Here is a 23,238-nt window from a genome sequence, read left to right on the forward strand (position 1 = left end):
TGGACGAAGTGTCTTATTTTACATTATTTAAGATTGTGTTTATAATCTGGTGCCAGAGCGTGATTTTTGGAAATAAAAAGCGTTTTAGCTGTTTCAGCGTAAGTCAGGCGCAAAAAGACAATGGACTCTTGACAAAGTAAATAGTCACCGATAATCTTTAAATCAATTGTAATTGATAAAAAATGAAAAAGGCAGATAAAGATATCAGGCCTTTTGAACTGATCAAGCCGAATAATAGATGGATCTTCCCTCGATTCGATTCCTGAGAATTGTTTTTGTTTCTTTGTTTGTTCGTTTGTGGCAAACTTCGCTATACAATTTTTTAATTTTGTTGTAAGAATGTGATCCCGCGGCGATGGACTTATTTTAAGCTGGAGGCGGATCTTCTGCAGCCTCTCAGAAGTTCAAATCGTCTGCTTTTTGAGTGCCTGGTATTCTTAATTCTAGGACATGGTCAGCTTGGGGTTTCAGCTATAGTAGGTGTATACAGGGATGCAGGGGTTAATTGCGATATACGGTATCTTAAAGCTGAAATATGTTTATTTCATTTTGCTTCTCTTTTAATGCTGGTGCAAAGAATATGGATTTCTTTTAACCGAATAACTTTTGCACGAATTGGGAAAAGAAATATGCATACAAGGAAGGTTTCTTTTTCGATATATTCATCCTTTCGATGGGTAGTTCGATTCAATACATAGCATACCCTTGACCCCTCCGCCCCCGCCCATCCCCCTCCACTTTTACTTCTCCCAACCCTTGGTTAACCCTGTGAGAATGTATTCCAGCCTAAACTCACAAAGTTCGCTATCCGAAGCTGATTTCCTCTTCTGTGTCTATTTCTGAGCTAATCAGAAGCCTTCTCGTCAAAGCTATTCCAGAATAATGGGACTATTTCCGTCTTTGGTGGATGCGTTACAAAATCAAGGAGACGCCTACTAACGCGTGATTTGTGAATTCTGGTCAGGTCAAGTAAGTTAATTGTTCAAGATCAACCCTGTCTCAGAACAAAATACTGGGCTCTTATAAAGAACAAAAGGTAATAAAACCGGTTTAAACTTGCAGCTTTTCCATTGTTTTTCTAGTCTTTGGCGGGATAAGTGAAATATAACAGCTGGCCCAATCCTGCCGGATATTTTAACTCAGACACACCAGACATGTTGCATGCAGTGTACATGTGCACTACAATACTGAGGTCTTATATACAAGTGATACAGAACGGCTAAATCAGTTTACAAAAAATCGAACAGTTAAAGTAGTGTTTTCGATTGTTTGTACAAAGAAATGCCATTTTCAGTGATTTGCCTTGGCATGAAGAAATAGGTTATTCAGAGGGTCACTAAGCGGTTAACCGTTGTTTTGGTTACGGGAAACAACTGTTTTCAGGAATTTAAAATGGACATCAATTTACTTTTTGCTAAAGAAAATAATATATATCCTGGTACATGTAGAAAAAATCATTGCACCGACGAATTAAGATAAATAAATGCATTTAGATCAACAGAGCAGCTGTTGCCATAGTGCCACGAAATACTTAAAAACAACGAACATTTATTTTGTCGTTGTTTTATAGCTTAAATATAGCAACATAGTTCAAATGATCAGTGGATTCATTTTGTATGATAATGTCATAAGAAGATGAAATATATTCCCAAAGAATTTACGACAATTTGATTGGTAGTCCAGTTCGTAGTTTTCCTATGATGAGTGGAAGCACAATCCAATGGACAATCCAGTGGATTGTGTTCGGTGAATAAATTCACTGGAACAAAGAGAGGAAAATAGTTAAACTAAAACTTTCTGGAATAGCTTTGAAACAGCCTCCAAACGTCAGAGAAGCATAAGTAGTGCACAGAAGAGTCCACGTGAGTTGTTCTCATTTAATGTCTTTTCCATATTTCGAACTGTTATACATTCCGATAGAAACCCTCATATTTGCACAGTATAACGCAACTGACTGTAACTCATTAACATGTTCACGGCTTACAAAGAGTTAGGAAGACCTATGAGTATGACGCCAAATGAGGCTCGCTGAACGAATCATTCTAACAGTAACCGGTGATAACTAATATCATCGCTTTACAATCGTATAAATTCCATCATTAGTCATCCGACAGAGGAAACGTGACTCGCTGAAGGAATCATTCTCATATCGGATATTCGGTAAAAACTCACTCACACTTAAACTTTCACCTCTCTTAATTAACCGCGCGGCCATGGGCCGAGCGCGGTTCATGTTCTACCCGTGGTTTATTTTTTTTTTGTCGGAGACCAGACGCAGATCTCCACTCGGCCAACTTTGAATTACGCAATCTGTAATGTTTACTCGCCAAACCTTGTTTCTTGAGGGTCAACAAAAATCTCAGATTACACAGTCACGCCGAACTCACGCTTTGCAAAAAAATATCTTCAAAACCCCGACTTCGGGGCGATATATCACTTTAGCGTTAATAGCTACCTCATATCGGCAGTAGTAACATCTATTTCTTAACAATCCAGCTTCATCATATTGAAATTTCAACGAAATCGAACAAAACCAGAACTAAATATAATTAGATTTTTTTTGTCACCTCGCTTAATTGCTTGAGTCAACAAAGGAAGCGACGCTCGCCCATAGCCACCGAAACACACCAACATAACACGAACCGACCTTTCGGTTGAAAAATCCAGGATTATTGCCTGAGAACTGAAAATTGAAGAGGAACATATTTTTCGAACTTTCCTTAGGTTATTTAGACGAAAACATCACCTCGGCGGGTTCCAAAAGAGAACGAAACAAAAAAACAGAACGAGACAGTGAGAAGAGCCGATAATTTATTCAATTTGTTCACCACCTTCGTTACGTTCAAGTTAAAAAAAGCTTACTTCTTGATAATTTCAGCCTTACAAGCCAGCAACTGGTCCCAAATTACTTTCTGTACCCTTAGGCCCAGTTCAGACGTCGTGCTTTTGCCGTGCCGAACTAAATTCAGGATTTAAGTTCGACAAAAGCACGGCAGAAGCACGGCGTCTGAATCAAACTTTTGCATTAAGTTCGGCAAGCAATTAAGTTCGACAAGCTCTGCCGTGCTACACGACTCTGGCACGGCAGTGATTCAGACGTCGTGCTTTTGGCACGCTAAACAAAATTCATAAATTATATTAATGTATTTTGGCGAGATTGCGTTCCCAAGGGGAGTTGGGAGGAGAATTGCTACGAGGCATCGCTAAATGTTGAATTTGGTTCGACTCTGGCACGACGTCTGAATCAGAGTTGTTTCTTTGCCGTGCTACAGTCGAACCAAATTGCAATTAAGTTCGGCACGGCAGAAGCTCGGCGTCTGAACTGGGCCTTACAAATGAATAAAGGTTGTGTTGATCAAGTGATGTGGTGTCTGCAGTAATCAAGGACTGCTTTGGAATGTGCACTGCATTGCGACTGTAGCGTTACCAAAACAGTTAACTTTTAAAAGCGCGGTTGTAAGATCTCAAAGATCTTCTTGTTACTGGCATGCGTCTGACGGTGAAAACCGACTCACCCACGCTGAAACCTCAGCCTCGTCAAGCGCCTATATCCATATCCCGGTATAAACCCATGCTATAACCTAAGTCACTTTTACGAGGGTCTAAATCCCTGTTAAAACTCAGACACCCACGTTGAGAGCTCAGCCTCGCTTTTACAAGCGTCTTAGGTCAGGTGAAAAATCACTCATACTATGGTGAAAACTCACTCTTAAAACGTACAAAAATCAGAATTAATAGCCTACGTATAGCCGCAGCCACACCCCAAGGAAAAATGGGAGGCTAATTGACTCCCCTCAAGAGACTCAACCTGACGAGAGGTTCTCACATTAACAAAGAAAACTCGCGTTAATCAGCAAATGCCTCTGTAACTTATCCTAGAATTCCCGACCAGATAGTCTGAGCCTTCCTTTGTGGAAGTCTGTTTTATTCAGCTCCGGGTTCAAAGGCAAAAAGCGCAGACATGCTCGCGAAGCCGTTGCAATCAACACTATCATGGATCCTTCATGACTTATTTTCATGTGACGCCACTATAATTTGCGTAGTGTTCTAGCTTGGTAGCTCGCTCATTCGAGGAATGTATGTACTTTACAATACTTTGCCTTTTTTAATAATAATGATAATAATAACAATAATAATAATAATAATAATAATGATAATAATAATAACGGTTCCTCGTTTGTATTACAAAGTAATTTAATTTAAATACAAGGCAATTTTGGACAGAAACTCCAAAATTGCCCGAAATCGCTTCTCATGCATGTTGGACTGTTTTGTAATGCAAATGAAAAAAGTTAACCGTGAAAAGGGCTGCTATTCCATTTGCCAAATTGTTGGAAACAAGGCGATAAATAACACGCCGAGTTTTTTTCTTAAATCTCGTATCCAACAGGAGCGAATGAGATAATGGATTAATAAATGGATGATGTGGACATTTATTTTGGTCTAAGTTAGTATCGCGGATGGACCCGTACCGTATATAGTTTCTAATATTCAGAGCTAAAATAAAGCAAGCTGCTTACTTACCGTTAGAACAATCCTTTAACTTATTACGTATCTTTACTACCCGTTTTCAGGAGAGGGACCACCAGTGTGAGGAGACGCCAGTGTAGAGTGCACTTAAGTTGGTTTACTAAATGGTGGGGCTGACTATGGCCCGGGAGGTGCTCCCATATAAAAAAAAAAGACTGGGGTGCTCGTCGGAAATGTTGAAAAGAACACCTAAGAAGTACCAAAATCCTGATTTTGGGGCGTGGCTTTAATTTTTTTTAACCCATAAAAGGTACCAATTCTAAAATAACACATAACTTTCCATCATACGTTTTTTCGGCTCAATATACTCTAAAAGATACTGCAAAAGATCCCGCTGTGGATCTTTTGAGGCTAAAAATCTTAAGAGGTCCCGTAAAAACGTTTTAAAACCAAAAAGGTATGACGAGTCCCTCGTCTTTTTTTATAAAGTGAGAGTCTTCCATCCCCGGCCGGATTATGTTCGCGATGAAGTTTATCATAACGGACAATGGGGCACAGTGTGTGATGATAAGAGGATATCAATGATGCAAATGTGGTGTGTCGTCAACTTGGCTTCTTCAGCGTACGATCATGGATTAGATCCTAGCTATCTGCATAAACAACGTTCACTGTCAAGGAGAAGAAGCCTCGCTACTCGAATCACACACGACCCACACGACTAGATCAACACATTGCTCAAATAACTCCTGAGAAAAGAAGTGTTTCAATCGTGCAGTCCTTAAATTATCTCGCACATGTGTTTTAGATTTGTTACTATAAACTCAAACAAAATTCTGTCTGACTCTGTTCCTCATTCTAAGTCAGAATTCCTCTGTTACAGACAAGAACTGAGAGGTGAAAAGTAAATGGTGTACCAAAATGGCAGCAAATTTGACTTGATTTGATTTCGAAAATTGCTGGTTTTCAGTGTCACGCAATTCAAAATAGATCAAAGTAAAAAACAAAACCGGTCAATAGATAAAGTCCAGAATCTGGAAAATGAAAGAAGGTAAATATGCAAAGACTCTCGCCAAAATTCTGGTCACAGCAGTTTTTCTTATGCGAGATATGCGGAAAATTTTGCTAATTTTTTACTTGAATTTACAGAGATTTCTATGGAGACGCCATGCTGGTGCCCATCGGTATGGGCACCAACATGGCGGCCGGAAACCAACAGAAACATCTGTCACTGAGTTTTGCTACAAAAGCGTGAATTTATCCCTCGAGAAACTCTAAAACATTAAAATAATACTTCTTCTGAGACATGAACTGTTCAGATAGCCAAGTTCCCCGAAATAAGTCACTTTTTTAACCATCATGACAGCTCTCTAGGCCGTCATGTAGATGCCGCGTCACCCAAAAGTTTAGAAATTCAAGCGTAGTGTATCACAAAACCAAGAACCCATTCGGAGCGAAAATTTGTATGAATATTAGTTTTCAGCTGCTTTTATACATCATTAAAGTAAAATCTCAGGAAGATCAATAGTTTTGTAGTTTGAATTTTAGTGACGTCATGTGAAAACCAGCTATTAATTTTAAAATTGCATTTTGTTAAAATCAAAGTTATTTTTCGCGGAAGTCCTTTGGGCGATTGTAAGTAAAACTAAATTGAGGTTATGGGTACTCATTTTGCACTACTGCACTTTGAAATTTTTTTACGCGGCATTTGGGTAATTCTTATCTCGAATTTCGGTATTTTCCAAGCCTTTGGGATGTATTTTTTAAGTGTTTTGGCCTCATGATAGTCCCTCTTTCGCATAGTCCATAGTGCGTGCATGACGTGAAATAAAACGGCCAGAAAAAATGGCTTTCTGGCGGTTTTTTCCCGTATTAAGCGAAGGAGGGACTACTCGTAGTCTAGTTTTTACCGTGTTCCACTGTAACTTTTATATATGAAGAGAAGAGGGTAAACGGTCGTGATTGATGTTTTAATCCTCCCTTGTTTCTTTGACAATAAATGCACCTAATTAATGTTTTTATTGCACAGTGCTTTAAACATTGCACTAGCTATAGGAGAAGAGGAGATGACCACTTGTTGGTGAATAAGTCCACTACATTTTATTCATGAGATAACAACAGTGACCTATGATGTATTAGCTAGAATAGATCCCTGAGATTACTACGCCAAAAATCAAATAAACAAAGAAGCAAAGCAAAGTGACCGGTTTCCACTATACTACTAATAGGTTCATGCACGAATCGAGGGCACTCTGAAATCTTGAGTTACTCTTTGGCTTGTTACCTGTAAAGACATTGTACCACAAAAAAAAAAAAAAACGTTAAGATTTATGATGGACAATCGGATGAAATCCTTCAAGTACATGCAGTTTCGCTCGTTTCAACTTTACAGGGTCAATCTTTTTTTTTTTTTTATCGGGCTATGAGTTCCATCGATTCTATTTCCTAAAGCCCTTGCCAAACGGATTCGCAAGTAGGCGCAAGTTTAAAGATTAAGTCTACCTTCGACTTGCGATGATGTCTTGCGCTTACTTTGGTCGAGATCAAATTTTCCCGCAAGTCGACACAAGTTTTTCACCGTTTCATTACCCAGCCTAAGTCAACGGAAGTTGAGTGACTTCCATCCGTTTTGTTTGCGTGTTATTCATAAATTACAACATCATCCGCAGTATCGATCATTTTGTTTACGCGATAGTTACATTTTGGCCGCGCGGGACTAAGCCTTGAAATTTGTTTTTTGGCGACTTCCGTGTACTTGCAAGGAAACTTCCAAATTCCGTTTGGCCACCCAACGCAAGTCTCTATGGAAGTTCAACCTGCGACTACTTGCGGCTACTTGCGAGTTCTTTTGGCCAGGTCTTAAGTCGCCAGGTTGTTTGTCTCCGATAGATTTCCAAGTGCACATTTTCAGTTGAATTCTTCATGTTAACCTATAAGAAGGGTTCAGAGGGTCTCTAGAAGACAATAAGAAGCACCCACGCAATTGTATAATCTCGCTGCAGAATAAAACCTCTTACCATTATGTGGCGTACACCTCCACTCTAAGGCAGTTCCAGTTGTACCTGTTTATTGGATGAAAGTGGATGTACCTTGCGGAAACCTTAACTGGCAAATTGTGATGGTCCACAGTACTGCTGTTACCGTTCTTGTGAAATTCCTATATAATGAAAGGGATATGAAGGATTAAAAACGTTTTGGTTTAGTTTGTTTGTTTTAATTTGTTTTTTGTTTGTTTGCTTTTCCTTGTTTGGCTTCTTTTTTTTTTTTTTCGTTGTTGTTGTTGTTGTTGTTGTTTATTTTTATTTTTCTTTCTTATTCCTTTTATTTTGTTTTCACAAAGGGGAATGACACGAAAAAGTTTACACGAAACCAACGGTAGGAATTCTTACGTGTGATAATGACTTTTTTTTTTTCTCCTTGAATTGCATAACATTTAGGCTTAAAAATTGGATACCTTCATGTATATTCGTCATATCTCTAGGAAAATTCCAATAGCGCCCTAGAAGGCTATACCGATCATCCCGCGCGACTCATCTCATTGGACACCTGCACCAATATTTTGCTCACTTTTTTATAATAAACAATTTTTTCTTGTAGCCAAATGGTCAAAAATCACTGCTATAAATGACGCAACGCCCTACTAAGTTATATCGTATCATCATTCCATGTTATAGACCTCAAAGGAAAAAAATTGGGACCCGCGATATTGCCTACACTAGTTTCAATGTGTTTTTATTCTAGCAACTGCAGAGTGAAACCTCGCCCTTTCATTCAGAAAACTGGAGAGCTGGTGCTTGGGTCAAAACTGGCGTCAGCTAAAACAAAGCGTACCACGTGATTGGTCTATGCAATTTATAAAATGTGTATTCAATCCTTTGAATTTACTGTTGATTAGTTTATAATGTAGTACTGACAAAAAAAAAAAAAAAATGCCGAAAAGGAATTTGGTTAAGCGAATTAAAAGATAAAAAAGTGTACAAAATACCATCATACCACTTCGACGTTTTGTTTATCTCTGTAAGTTTTCCAGCTATTACCATCAGTAGAAAAAGACAACTTAAAGACTGTAGTCCACTCATCGCCATTTACATCGCCCTGAGTAGCAACACCACAAATTTGGATTGTCTTTCGGAAATCAATTTGAAGCCAGTCGTTATTGGTGTTGCGGACCCTTGAGCACCAGCCGTCACCTCTGCTACCATGCAGGCGACCGTAATACGCTTTGTAGCGAGAACTGTACTCAGAAGTTGCCGTAATCTGGCTATCAAGAATAATTCCAGTATTGGAGACACCAACTGCTTTGCAAACTGCTCGGACAATCAAAATAGGAGAAAAAAACAAATTAAATATGTCAGTTGCAGTCTCTTTTATTGAATTTATTCGCCGCACGATTTTACAAATATGCACTGAAGCAGACCTTACTTCAGCTCAGAAGCAGAGCCCAATCGAGTATCTCTGGTTACAACAGACATGGGTATCAGTCAACTGGTGTTATAATCTGTGAAAATTCTGATTTCCTACGCCACTTGATTCACAGATTGAGAGAGAAGACTCCAGAAACCAGGTTCATTGTAATTACTGCATTTTCATTATTTTAAACATGCTGACATTTATGAACAGTTCTGTGTCATAGATTTTGGAAAGTATTTTTATAACCATTATTGAAAACAAAAACCTCTCTTCACCTCCTCAACATAACATCTGATATGAGTTGCTCTATTCTTTTAATTAATTTACCTTCCTCGACCCGCCGCAAGTTTTACCATCTCCAGTAGATTTGCAGGAACAACGGCAACAGCGCTAAGTGGATCGAACACTACATTCTTCTGCATCTACAATACTGAAGTACTTTTAAGTACTTCAATAAATAATTTACTTTTCTCTCACCGCTGCAGCTTTTTCCGTCTCCCATAAATCCACTCTTACAGGAACAGCGATAAGAGCCACGAGTATTCTTACAATCGGCATTGGCGTCACACACGGGGATAGAAGCACTACATTCGTCCACATCTGGAGAGGAGACGAGAAATCTTGTTAAGTCAATTGAAGTCGGTAACAAAATGGAATCTAATACTATACTAAATGCTGTACTTGATTACTTTTTTCCTCTTCGTGTTAAAGTTTCATCGTCTTTGGTATTTTAATTCAGTTTTACTTGAACGACGTTTAACTCCGCTACACTTCTTTGAAGGACATTACAGTACCATTTCTTCTAATTTACTTTAAATGATTGTGGGTGCAATACAGTAAACGAGCTTACGACCCTAGCTATTAAGAACCTGTAGGCTAAAATTTTGGTAGGGTTAAGGACCCATTAACTGATCTTTTCGAGCCGTTGTTAAGGAAAATTTATTCTCATATAACTTCATCATTTTTAGTTAGTTCAGAGCTATTTCATGTGTTTTAACTTTTTCATGATCAGTAACACTAGTGATGACGTCATCAGGCCACGCTCATGGTCATGTGAGTAATACTGAAAAAATGCAAAGGCTCCCAGGCAAATTACTTTATCGGGATTTTTTTCACTGATTTGTATAGGTAATCGCATGGGGCCGAGTAAAATTAAGGATTAATATCACGCGTGTTTTCAGAAGTTGCTGAAATTGCGCTCTTGAGTAATCGGTCATGGGAAGCCATTTAATGTTGACAAAGAATCAATCGCCACAAACGCACGAATGAGCTGAATGAAATTTTATTTTTGCACAAAGATACCAGGACATTGACAAACAGGCCTGCTAACAAGCTTTCAACTTTGAAAATATAAAGTTAGAGCTTTTATAAACAAAGTTAAAACGTTCAAGACGCTTTCAGATCACTCAGAATCTGATTCTTCGATGAAGATACGTTTGTATCCTCAGCTCGCCTTATATCACTTGTGCTCTTCTGAACGGCATCATTCCCGGCGATGTTCAAGGTGACGCTGTAGTGACTGAAATTTTAAACATGCCCAGGAGCACACAAAGATGCAGTGGAATTTGCAGGATAAAGTTGACTTAAAGCGCCTCTTGAAGGAACAGGACCAGTGTTGTCAATGGCTCGTGAAATGATCTGCTGCTCTCGTTCGTCTCCTGAGTCGTAATCGTCAAGCCCGTTGGCAGATGAGTGGCGTGTGGTATTCTTTATTTTACACTTCGGGATACCAGAACTTTTCAGCTTTTTTACCACGGTTTTTCGTGCACTATGGTTGGTCAAATTCTTCTCGGGACACAGATCCTTAAGCGGTGAGTTCTTTTTCATGTTTTTCATGATTGTGTTTGTGGTGTTCTTTCCCATTGGGGTTTTCTTGTACCAAACGCTTGAAACCGGCTTGTCGACGACAGTGAGGTAAAACGGACCGCTTTTCTTCATTTCGCTTGGTCGCTTCCTCCTCCAAGTTCCAGGCATCTGTTCTCTGATAAAGCCGCTGTTTCAGCCAATCAGAGCGCGCGTTAAAATTTAGATGAATACATAAAGATATAAGTTTAGTACCATGGTTCAGGTCATAGTATTAATTACGATGACTCAGTTGAGGTATCATGGTAGGTGGATTTTTACGAAAAATGCGAAAAATCTTTTTTTTTTTTTTTTTGGTGCTCAAATTGAGAAGACTGAGATAAATATTTTGCAAAAAGAATGGGGAAAAAAGCTTTTTTACTTTTTAAGATAAAGAGAAAAACTATTTTTGAATCTCATTAACCCCTTTACGGCGCGTTGACACCTCTAATTAAAATTTACCGCCAGTTGCCACTTGTAATGCGAATTACGGTGTGATATTTCATTTGTGCACGCGAACTGTTCTCGATCTGGTTGTTTCATTGCAAGTTGGCTTTCGTTCTTGTCAAATTTTCTTCATGTCAGGACGAAAACGCAAGAAAACGTCTAGCCATTTTCGTCTTCGAAGAAGCCGAAGAGGCGAAAACTTGGTGGAACCTACAGGTTCAGTGTCAACAAGATCTTAGGCTCTGAGCGACCGTGGGTCGCTCTGTAACCAAGAAGAATGGTTGAAGGGACTCAAGGACACTAGTCCCGCCAATAAAGCTGACGGACAAAATACAAGTGCTAGTCGCACGAAATTGCTGGAGAACGGACGCGATTTTGAAACTATCACAACCAGATTGTTGCCATTGCATTTGTGTAACAAAGGTATTGCTTTATTTCTGAGACAAGTATCGTAAAAATGTTACTGAGCACATATATCATTATACCACTGCAAGTTTTTCCGTTTCCAGTAAATCCAGGTTTACACAAACAGCGAAAGGAACCCAGTGTATTCTTACAGTTGGCATTTACGTCACAGAAGGATTCCGATAAGCTGCATTCATCAGCGTCTAAAACACAGCAACAACAACAAAAAGTGATTATTGTATACTACAAAAAAGACGTTTTCTTCTGTTTGGTTTGTTTGTTTCGTTCTCTTTTGCTTTGTTTGTTTTTTTTGTCTTTGTTGTTATTTGGTCTAAGTTCGATTGCCTTGATTTGGTGTGGTTTGTCTCCTCCTGTCCTGTCCACTCCTGACCTGTCCACTCCTGACCTGTTCTGTCCTTTTCTGTCCTTTTTTCTGCTGTCCTAAGAGCTATGTACTGTCCTCTTTTATCTTGTCCTGAATGCCCTATGCTATCCTGTATCGTCCGGAGTGTGCCCTGTCCCATGTGAGCTGTACTGTTTTGTCCTGTCTTGTCTTGTCCTATCTTTCCCCTTCCTGTCCTGTCCTGTCCTGATCTGTTCTGTTCTGTTCTGTTCTGTATTGTCATTCCCTTTCCTGTTCTGTTCTGTCCTGTTCTGTCCTGTTCTGTCCTGTCCTGTCCTGTCCTGTCCTGTCCTGTCCTGTCCTGTCCTGTCCTGTCCTGTCCTGTCCTGTCCTATCATGCGTTGTCCTGTACTGTCCTGTTCTGTCCTGTCCTGTCCTGTTCTCTCTTCTGCAGTCCTACACTTTCCTATCCAGTTTGTACTATTCTGTCCTTCACATTCTGTCACGTCCTTTTCTGTCTTGTCTTGTCTTGCCTTAAAAATCTTGCCGCGTTGTGTCGTGTCTTGTTGTTTCGTGTCGTTTCGTGTATAGCCTTTCCTTGCCTCGCGTTGTCATGTCTTGTCTTGTCTTTGAATCAAATCGGTTTTGGATTATCGTATATTATTTTTATTAATGGTACTTACCCTCTGTCTTCATGTCACAGTAGGCAAGTAAAATTTTCTCAATCTCAAGGAAAAGAAACCAGTAGTTGCCGTTATCAGCCCATTGTCCCTCACTTGCCTTGATTTCTTTGCAAGATTTTGCAGGTAGATCCGGGATAGAACCGAGGCGAACTGTTAAACAGTAACAAAGTTGATTTCAAGAAAAGGTCATCGTTCAGATCTTTTTTTTAGTAGAAATCATTGCATTGCTGACGAAAACAAAAAAAATTTATGAATATTTTACGAAAATTACAATAGTTTCCTCGGTTCTCGACTGAGAGAGGTTTTCTCCAAAAGCAGCATTTGTTCGGTTAGAAATTCTGGTCACCCAGTATTTCATAGGAAAACAATTAAATCATATTATGCCCATCATTAAAAAATAAACTTTAAATAAAATGAAAGTGATCGATGAATTTAATGTTGCTATCGACATTAATTTACCTCTATCCTTGTCTCGTTTGAAATAATATCTGTCAGAGTCGGGAACGAAGTCTTCAGGTCTGGCTTCCTTGGTACGGTTGTTCAATTCACACGTTTCCTTGGAAATGACGTAATTAAAACTCTGGCATCTAACGTCGCGATAACATTCCTGCAATCACACATTACCGAGTGGTGCTTCCGCGATCTTCTTGTAGATGTGTCGCTGTAGCATCATTCCCGAGATGGAATATTCAGCTTCACCGCTGCATTCCTCAACAGCTGAGTCAACGAACGCTTTTCGGCAAAGCAGAAATGCAGCGATGATATAGACCCACTGTCAAGCCATAATTTTTGCTGACTTTGACCCAGTTATACCTATGTAGTGCACTGTAGTCCTGTAGATGTAATGGTTGAAAAATAACACGGATAAGTGCATGGAGAAATTACATAAAACAGAACAAAGCTTTAGCTTTACTAGTGTGCCGATTGGATCACGGGCTCAAGTCACGTTATTTCTTTGAGGGAGAAGGAAGGAGTACTTGCAAAGGCAAAATTTCGGCGCAAACTAACCCCTGGCGCATTGTTGACTTTTCTTTTGACATATTTCTTGTGCAATCGTCTCTTGGAAAGTCCCTGATATATTGCGTACGTAATTTCTACAAAATGTTTAAGCAAGCAACCGGAACGATGATCCTGCTGGTATACGATGGATCAATAGGCTTGGCTAAATCTATATATTAAATGAAAAATCAAAGGGCAAAATTAAAATATGTTAAATGAAAACAAGAAATGATGCGTGACAAGCCAAAATAAAGTCTGCGTGACATAATGGAGCGCAGTTCCCGTTGAAAGAAGGGCCGAAGAGCTCCGCAACCCACGAGTATAAACTTAAATGGCTATAGGACACTAACGCCTTTAAGTGCTACGGCTGTGGCTGGACCATTCGAGTCCCATACGAAATTCCTGATCCGTCAAATGATGTACTTGAGTCTACTAATGAGTATAAGTCGTTTATGAAGGACGGGAAACTACAAGTTCATTTCGGGCCCACGCATTACCACCTACGTGCTGCATGCATTGATGCCAAAAATCCCGAATTTGACGCAACTAATGACATGTTAATTACAGAGAATGACAAGAGGTCATTTAAAGAGCCACATAAGCGCCTAATTTATGACGAATTTAAATTTTAACGAACAGGCAGCTGTAGTTATGTTTTGTGCGAACGGCGAAGGTGCAAGCTATATACTTTGAACTTCAGCTGGCTCGAAGCTTGCATGAACCTCCCATTCTCGTTTTTGAAATTGTTGTTAGTCTCAGTAGCTAATTCTCGGCTACATTTTCGCGTCCTATGCGAGCGTTATAGTTGGCGTTACAGTTTGCTGGAGCTACGTCACGGTTTGCGCATCTTGAAAAAACTAGCCTAGTTTTTCAATTTGCAATCCTTGTTAATCTTTACCATCCTTAACTATCCTCATTCCGTTTTGATTTCTCCTTGCCTCTTAAGTATTTTTCTACCCTAGAACACGATCATTTCAAGGTTTTATTATATTTAAAGGCAACTCTTTATGACCCTGAAAATGATTCTAAATATCGTAACGTAACTCCTAAAATGTTTTTTATTCTCAGGTTGCGTTATCGTTCAGACGATTGATGTTATGTCTTAAAATGTGAAAACGATTCCTAGATTTTTTTGCAAAACAGCTATATTTCTTTGAAATGCAAGTGGTTTGTTTCGTTTTATTCCAGTGAGAAATATCGTATTCCAAACTCACATCTTCTAAAAGCACAGACTTATTCCGAAAAGGGAAATTGTTTGACATCATAAGGTGTTTAATTTGTTGAGTGTGTTTTTAGTTTTTTGTCCTTTGATTTATACGTTCGTCTTATTATGACCATGCTGACTCGTTTTTTGACAGTTTACCTTTGATATTATTATTGCAGATAACTTAAAAGAATATCACACCTGAATTAAATAAAACGTTCTGCCCACAGCTGTATCAATATGCCAGAGAGCACTTAACAGACATAAGAAAGGAGAGACCTTTTGATAAACAACAAGTCATCTTTTAATGGCGGGAAGATCACACTTCTCGCACATCCGGGAATCTCTAAATACGGGTTTGACAAATAAGGACATGTCACGCAGCATGTCACAACAGTAGTCACTCTAGCGTGATTTGCTCAGCAAAATTTTGAATCTTAAATTTGAATTTTTTCATTTTTTAATATTTTTTTCTGTGATCTGGTCCGTGATCCGATCCGTGGTCCGGTCCGTGATCCGGTCTGGTCCGATCCAGATTTTGTCGAAGCCGCTGAAATAACTTTTTTTTTAATCCATTTATATCGTCGTCCATAGACTACGGAAAGCATGAAAATATATTATAAAAAACAAAGATCTGTTTTTCTGTTTGGACAATATTTTGAAAAATATCGTTATCGAGGTCAAAGTTTCTATATTGTGTTAACACCGACTATTCAAAATTAATCACTATTTCCCTTAGGATGCGAAAATGCCAGAAAACATTGCTATAACGTCTGTATTTTATCTAAATGCTTTGGGATTATTTACCCAAGTGACATCATTTAACAATTGCCCATCAGAATATTTACCGCAAAGAGAGCTGGTGATTTTTTGTTACTGGATTACACGTTATAAATTCAAATTTCATTTGCGGAATCGAAAAATCTGTAGTAAAATTTTGAACGCGCGATAAAATGTGTCCAATGCTTTCTAACCTTTTTCCAACTTTATATGTAGAAAGTTAAGAATAAACGAAGGAGGTAACGCAGCTGTATCTGATGAATTATTTATTTTGCTTTTAATTAATTATCACCTAAAACAACCCCTGATGTTAAAAGAGCCACTTTTAACCTGTTTAGTGGTTTGCATATGTCCGTGTTAATGTTCACTTGATTGATGTGCACTCTCAGTTAGCCGTCAGTTAAAGTGCACCTAACCCCAAAAATTTTTTTTCGCTAGAACGAATCTACTTATTATTTGAAATAGTTCTGCGAAAAAATTTTTGGATTCCGTTAAATCCTCGATTTTCTGTGCCACGACGAAATCCAAAACACCGCCATTTTGTTTCACAACCGAGTTTGAGGAGAATGGGTCCAGCGGCTCTTGTGACGTCTACCCAGGAAGGTTGGATATCTCATTTCCTCTCATCTTCAGGATGGTACAATACACATTCGAAAAGTGCGCAGAAACGCCTTCCAGAGGTGCTATCGGCTGTTGCAGCAATATTCCAGATTTAAAGAAAGGTATACTGTACAATTTACTGGCGATGATCGGCTAATGGTGCAATAAAGACGTAAACGATGGTTGATTTTGTCGAACCGAAACAAGCGAACTGAATCTGTGAGAACCATTGAAGAGCTCTCACTGGAATTTGTTCCGCAGACTTTCGAACGCTGTTTTCATAAATTTTCTGCTTAAAGCTAACCAGCAATTTCTAGAAATACCACCGACAACCTATATCTTCCAATCCCGCAGTATTTATAACATAACCGGCAAAGTTGTGTGATCCGGTCATGATCAAGAAGCGTTATACTGATACGTAAATAGATCGCAACTGTACGCCGCCAACCAACACTTATTTCTCTTTCGATTTAGATGAAAGTCGAACATTAATCCTCTAGAATTACATGATAACAAAATTGTTAGACTCACAGAGTTTTTCGAAGGTTTGGAAATCAGCAGTGTGACAAAGATTCTGTGCAATAGCGTCGAAAATATGACCGCGTAACATTATCTGCGGACCGCTTAGGGAACACATCCTTTTCGCTTATCCGACGAATTTCACTGCAAACTTTGAGAACAATTTACATTGGTTATTTGGAGTTACGACTTAAAACGTGTGACAATGTGAAATCGGTAATTGTATGAAATGTTTCCTTCCGCCTTGCTTCCCGCAGCTTCAAAAATACAGGTCCAAACAATACGATTTTCAATCGATCGAAGCCAATGTTTTGGAGGTCATCAAGTCTCGAAAACTGCAACACGTACGTCGCTCTTATAAACATGAAGCATTCAACTGAAAGTAAAACACAAACTGGATTTAACAGAACCTTGACAAAATACATTCTCGGTTAGGACAAATGTAAACGGGCTATAAACACGCGTGGGAATCTTATATTTAGTTGACGAAATTACCATCCAAAGCAGTCCTTGAGTTTTCTTTCCTGCTGTTCGTTTGCCTGCTCCTCCACTTCGTATTTAGCTTTCCATTCCTAATATACAAGCAGCTCGTCCGCAAAGACGTCTTCCCCGTCGTCGCTTGAAATATTGCAAATTGTTCTCAAAGCTCTAAGCAGTGAGTTCACAGTTGTCGAACGTGCTCGATCGAAGTTTATTTCGGAGCCTTCCGAATCGAAACTTAACTCTGACTCCAGTGACGAAAAAGAAATGATTCTGAGACAAAACTTGGACGTTTTAGTCCCAAAATACATCGGAACGATTAGTTTTGTATTCTATTTTCTCGAGCAAATACAGTGAGTTGACTGAGGCGCTATTGTGTTTGGTTCCTGGGTAGACGTCATCAGGTACCGCCGCCCCAGACTCCCTAAAACGCGGTCGTGAAACACTTAATCGCGACTTTGAAAGGGCATAGAAAATTGAGGATTCAACCAAATTCAAAAATTTCTTCGCCCAAATGCTTCAAATAAAGTCTAGATTTGTTTCAGCGAAAAAAATTTTTGGGGTTAGGTGCACTTTAAGGATCGATTTGCTGATACAGCAAGGCTGAACTTAAAGTGCCGCTAATTTAAAACAAGCTAATTTTAGGTTTGAAGACTTCCTCAGTGTTAAATCCCGATATATCACTGGTGTATACAAGGGTTGAACTCTCGAGGAAAAAAATGATTATATATTTTAAACAGGCATGAACGCAAGGTCATTCTTAAACCTAAATGGAGGCGAACATCCTCGTTTACCCTCTGTAGATTATTCAAAAGTAATCGCTTGAAATTAGGGTTTTTCATTTTACATACGGGTTTTTACTGTCCTCTTCATCCTCTGTTGGTTGGATTTGGATCTCAAGATTTCCATTAGGGTTTTGGCAAGATGCCTCCTCTTTTTTGCAGAAGTTGTTTTAAACCGTCACGTTTTCGTGCCATTACTGACGTTAGTTAAGTAGGCAGGTGTTAATGTCATCGATATGTTTTCCCTTAGTGTGCATCTGCAGGTATTTATCTTTGTAAACAAGACTAAGAAGACGAACTCGCAAATACAATTAAAATCATCCACGAAGCCTTAATACAAATTATACCAGAATGTCCTTTCCGCATTGATTTGCAACATGGTATAACATCGCCTTTGAAACACAGCGTCCCTCACTGAACCTGTCCTGTTCAGTTGCCAATGGAATTTCTGGAGTTTTGGGACAATTCATCATAGGGAAAAAATTAGAAAACAATAAAATTCAAAGAAAAATGCATGAAGTGCGATTTTTATATTTTTGAGCCATGTTATCTCAAGCGATCGTCTGTTAAGGAAGAAATTAATTACATAGAGACTGATACATACATGGCGCGCGTAGATACGGAATTTCCCTTTGAGTGTTCAACTAGATGTCTCACGGGTGAGCGCAGTGAACACGTGAAATATAAAGTTGAACACTCAAAGAGAAATTCCATAATTTCAACCCATGCCCTAACAAGTTTGTGGGACAAGTCAAACTATGACGAAAATTTTCCTACTATAAAATTTCTTACAGATAGCAAGCAACAAGTAACAGCAATTGTTTCTAGTCTTTGCAATACGTGTTTCATTTTCAGGCTTAAGTTGTGAGGCGGCAATAGAACAATCAAACAAGAAATAAAGTTTATGTTATAGATTTCCTAGGGACCTTGCAAATTGGGTTCTAGCACGTAACCTACCCAAGCTTCATATAAAAGTTAGTTATGTCCGTTTGTACTCTCTATTTTATGTGGTAAGTTTGCTTCATATATAGCATTCACCTGAATTCTTTTGCAGCGTGATTTTCCACTTCCTTTTCAGTCTTGTTTTGTTATGCTTTTCTATCCATTTAATCGTAAAGAAATGGTTCGGGGAAAAAACTCGGGAAAAAAAATCGACGTTGAAACATAACATTTATTGTACTTTTGTGATCAAGCTGCTTATTCTCATCAAATTCATGAGATGACGCGACAAACCAATCGCAGCGACTGAAAGAATGAAAGCAGAGACTCAGCGCCGGACACGAAATCCGCAGAGCAAAGCGACGAAAACATTTCCCCCTAAGAAAGTTTAAGGTTACCGTATACCTTCAGATCGGCAATTTTCTTCAAATTTGGATTTTTGGGCCGAAGAGTAAACTCTAATTTCTGAAAAAAAAATTGAAAAAAAACTTAATATTGGCAGAGAAATGGAGGTTTTACGTTGTGGCCGGAAGTAAAAGTCCCCTCTTGATTGACAGCCCTATAACGCGTATGCAATCAACCGAGATGACTTTCGCGGGAATATCACCTATTTGGATACCACGAATTGGCTGGCTACTCACCTCTACTCAGTTGATCAGCATGGTTAATCCAAGCATTTTTCGTATTAGGTGTAATTCTATTAAGTAATAAGTAAACATGGACCACGGAAAACTCCTTGGACCAGTTTGAAAAGCGAAAACAGCGAAGAACGATTGAAAATGCATCTCAGAGTGAAGAAGCGAAAATTGGCCTCGTGGATGAAGTTATGGCGGTCGTATGAAGCGGGCAAAAAGATCGAGTCAAGAGAAGAGAAAGGTTCTGTAAAAATTTGGGAACTTGACAGCGATAACAACGATTTTTTCAGTGACTCCTCTGTTGAGTCCGATACCGATGAATCGTCGGACTCATTGAGATCCATTGGAATATTATCCATGCACATTCGCTCCGCCGCGCTTTTTTTGTTTTGTTGTTTGTTTGTTTTCTCCGCCCAGCCACTCTAGCGTTCGTATCCTATTTCGTCTTCCCCAGTTTGACAGGCCAGCTTCAAGAAAAACCGAGCTACAGCAAAAATTATCTCTCCGCCCTGAGCGCATTACGAAACACAAGGGTGTTTTGGAGATTCGCGGGTAAATTTCACCGCGAGAAAAAACTTTCCAAACGCTGATTGGCTCAGTGATCTGAGAACCCAGTTGAAGGCGTTTGTGGGCGGAGTTTGTTTGCGAAGCAAGAGATTTTTCTGAGCGCTGTTTTCTCGAATAAATTTTTTCGCTTGAAGCAGACACTCTAAAGAGTTACAACTCAAAGGGAATTTCTTCGATTGCCCTCAAAAAAATCGTCTGCGAATTGTTCATTTCGAAATATTTTTTCTCCGAGAGCGATTTTTGTACGATCACTTCACATTTTTTGAACACTATTTAGAAAATGTTCTGTAACTTTTTACTGCAATTGAATATGGCAAAACGGAAACACCCTTTTTTAGCGCTTTTTGTCCTTAAACCGGGGAAAAAAATAAATTGACGAAAAACAAAATTCGCTTTGACTTGTAGCGTCCAAAAGGTTATTAGGGCACTCGTATTTAGTGGTCCTGAAAAACTCGGCAATTCATTTCATTTCAAAATTCTTGGTATAGTTTGATAGCCAGCTCTATAAGCGTTAATTTGATGTGGGGGGGGGGGGGTTTAGGTATCTACCGCTTAAACCGGACGCGCTACATCACTTCGACGCGACGCACCCCTAAAGGTATACGGTAACCCTTAGAAAGGAAAGGAAATGGCTATCGGTGAAAGGCGAAAAGAATATTAATTAACTCACAAGTATTCTGAAAGCAGGGATTCGTAGTTGGAATCGGTCATCACGAAAGTAAAAGGCTGTACAAAAAGTGTGCAAGTAGTCCAAAGTTTATGTGCTTGGCGACGTGATTCAACGTAGTGTATAACGATAACTTTTTAAAGTTTTGCGAATGGAATAAAGGTTAGTTACAGAAACGCTGCTTCCGAACTTTATTCAGAATTTATTTACTTATGTTGAAGGCTAAGAAGTCCGTGTTTCTCGGTATTTTGCTAAATGAAAACCATTGCCTGAAAGCTAAGCTTATGGAAACCAAATTCATTTATCGCGTTGTGCGTGCATGCATTGAATTTAAGCTCAAAATATCTGATAGAAAGAAATATTTTCCCTGCGTTTTTGACAACCTAAATTGATCAGTCAAGCCCAGTTGACTCAATCGCGCCGAAAAAAGGATTTAAAACTTCCTTAAGTTTAATCTCAAGCGTAACCGGAGTCGGCGTAGAATTTTTGCCGTGGAAAAAACAGATAAAGCTTTATATGACGACCAACTTCTGGCCCTTCTTTTTCCTTGCAAATTTCTATGTTGAATGAAAAGATATTCGTGTGATTGATATCTCAGCAAGTGAAAGGCAAAACTGTTTACTACATTTGTTATCGCTAGAGTTACTAGTTGTCTAGTTCCCGCGTAGAGCTGCCATAGATCGGGAACCATGGTTTACCGGTACAATAGAACATAGGTTTAGCAACTCTATTGACCAATCAGAGCGTGCGTAGTATCTCAGTTATTTTATAAAACGTTATATATAATGTTTTAAATCATTATAGTGATTATATGCGTAACTCACCGCCTTGGTTAACAGTCTGATTCGATGATATTTTCCCCAAGAAATTGAACGTTCCTAAATTCCAAATGGCTCAAGAGCAGGTTGGAAATGAATACTTGGTTATGGACATCAGTTATTAAAAATATGTAACTGCATCTGCCTCACAATGATTTTAGGGATCTTATTTCCCTCCTTGATGAATGGATTGTGGTTAGATACGTGAGTGTTGGTAAATATCTCCCGAGACATCTATTAACACAACGTAAGTGTATAATTAACCATAACCGTCAATCCTGCATCTCTGAACCCGCATTGAGCCGACACTCTATATTAAGCGAACGGTAGCCAAGGTCCCACAAAATGTTCCCTTTATTGTCGGGAAATTGTTCATCTATTGAGCGGACACCTCTATAAAACTGACGTGGATACCCAGAAAGTCCAAAAACCGACTGAAATGGAGATTTCTTATGTTTCTAGCCTGTAGTAAACAGATACTTGTAACTAGATTCTATACCCTGGGTTTCACGCGGGCATTTTCTTCTCGCGGTTTTCTTTCCCGCCACGCACGATGGACTAAGCGAAAGAGGGACTACTCGTAGTCTAAATGGAGGATTGAAAACGCGTAACTACAATGATACTAGTCTTCTTCAAATACCCTCGAAAAAAATAATTTAGCTGGGGTCTAGCTCGTTTGTATGCTAGGCATTATATTAGCAATTATAGTTGACATTCGTCAGTAAATCAAGCCAACGAAAATCAATGTACAAAGCTGGATGTATTGCTCAGAGGACCTCAACTGAGGGTCCAGCAATTACTACATTCTTTATTTCTTTTAAGAATATGTTTGATAAGAATGTCCAGGCTGAAATTTGCGAAATTTCAAGAATATTTTAGGAATAAAGCCGAGGCTCACTGAGATTTCGAAAAATATATTTGAAAAATTTGTAAACTCAACACAACAAAATGTTTTAACCTAAGCCGTATAAAATTCTTTCTTCCGTGAAAGAATAAGTTAGGCAAAAAGCAACAAAAACAGCACTAGCCGTATATTCGATACTCTGATGCCTGCAGGCTGCCTCAGAGATTAATCTAATACCATCAAGACAATAAATACATTTATACATTTGAAAACAGAAATTTCATACGCTATATTGTAACAATATTCCCAAGAATATTTTCAGCCTAAAATTGGCAGAAAAATAATAATATTCAGCCTCGGTCGAATAAACAATATTCTTATAAAAAAAATAAAGTGTTGTCCAGTTTGGAGTTCACCATGAGCGCTGGATATAAGCACTGAGAACGTATTTTTTACATGGTTAGCCTATATATTCACAAATTCCATCGGCAAGATAACTTGTTTACAGCTCTGCCTATTGCTTCATTCAGGCTCCTTTCCACCAGTATTTGCGAATGTTTTACTTTAGGTCGAGAGCAACCTTGTATCAATGTATTAACGTTTGTATTCAACAGTAATTTTAAATACGAAAAGGGATCAGAGTATTCATGTAAAGTTGAAAACTGTTAGCATATAGCTGCCTGTCTCAACGATTTAGATTTTTTCAGTCAGTCTGAGCGGTGATGTCACCGGATTTTGTTGAATACAACACGATCTTAACGCTTGTACCAAAAAGTCGTGTAATTAATTGTTGTTGTGTATACGATA

The 23,238-nt window shown here is 38.8% G+C and overlaps 1 protein-coding gene and 1 pseudogene across 4 annotated transcripts in view; both read right to left on the minus strand.

The window, feature by feature from the left end:
- LOC145495977 (uncharacterized) overlaps positions 1–23,238 on the minus strand; it is a 192,652-nt pseudogene that overhangs the window by 126,775 nt on the left and 42,639 nt on the right. The gene's annotated exons all lie outside the window — the stretch shown is intronic.
- Positions 6,088–21,757, minus strand: LOC145496047 (contactin-associated protein-like 5). 3 transcript variants are annotated; one of them, XM_081475660.1, is made up of 8 exons: positions 21,594–21,757; positions 13,057–13,430; positions 12,598–12,747; positions 11,652–11,774; positions 9,355–9,477; positions 8,461–8,774; positions 7,485–7,624; positions 6,088–6,751 (listed from the first exon to the last, which is right to left on the minus strand). In XM_081475660.1, the coding sequence occupies exons 3-7, from the start codon at positions 12,608–12,610 to the stop codon at positions 7,487–7,489; spliced, it is 711 nt and encodes a 236-aa protein (XP_081331786.1). In that variant the 5' UTR covers positions 12,611–12,747; positions 13,057–13,430; positions 21,594–21,757; the 3' UTR covers positions 6,088–6,751; positions 7,485–7,486. The 3 variants fall into 3 exon arrangements, with proteins under 3 accessions (XP_081331786.1, XP_081331787.1, XP_081331788.1); XM_081475661.1 differs by lacking the exon at positions 21,594–21,757 and having other exon boundaries at positions 13,057–13,495; XM_081475662.1 differs by lacking the exons at positions 13,057–13,430; positions 21,594–21,757 and having other exon boundaries at positions 12,598–12,836.

This window comes from Orbicella franksi, chromosome 8, assembly GCF_964199315.1.
Source record: "Orbicella franksi chromosome 8, jaOrbFran1.1, whole genome shotgun sequence".
Classification (NCBI taxonomy): domain Eukaryota; kingdom Metazoa; phylum Cnidaria; class Anthozoa; order Scleractinia; family Merulinidae; genus Orbicella; species Orbicella franksi.

Excerpts from the sequence above, each read along its gene's own strand:
- LOC145496047 (XM_081475660.1), bottom strand. Across the intron at positions 9,478-11,651 it reads AAACGGAAAAACTTGCAGTG|ATGTGGACGAATGTAGTGCT; the intron begins GTATAATGATAT and ends TCTCCTCTCCAG. Across the intron at positions 7,625-8,460 it reads ATAAACAAAACGTCGAAGTG|GAATTTCACAAGAACGGTAA; the intron begins GTATGATGGTAT and ends TTCATTATATAG.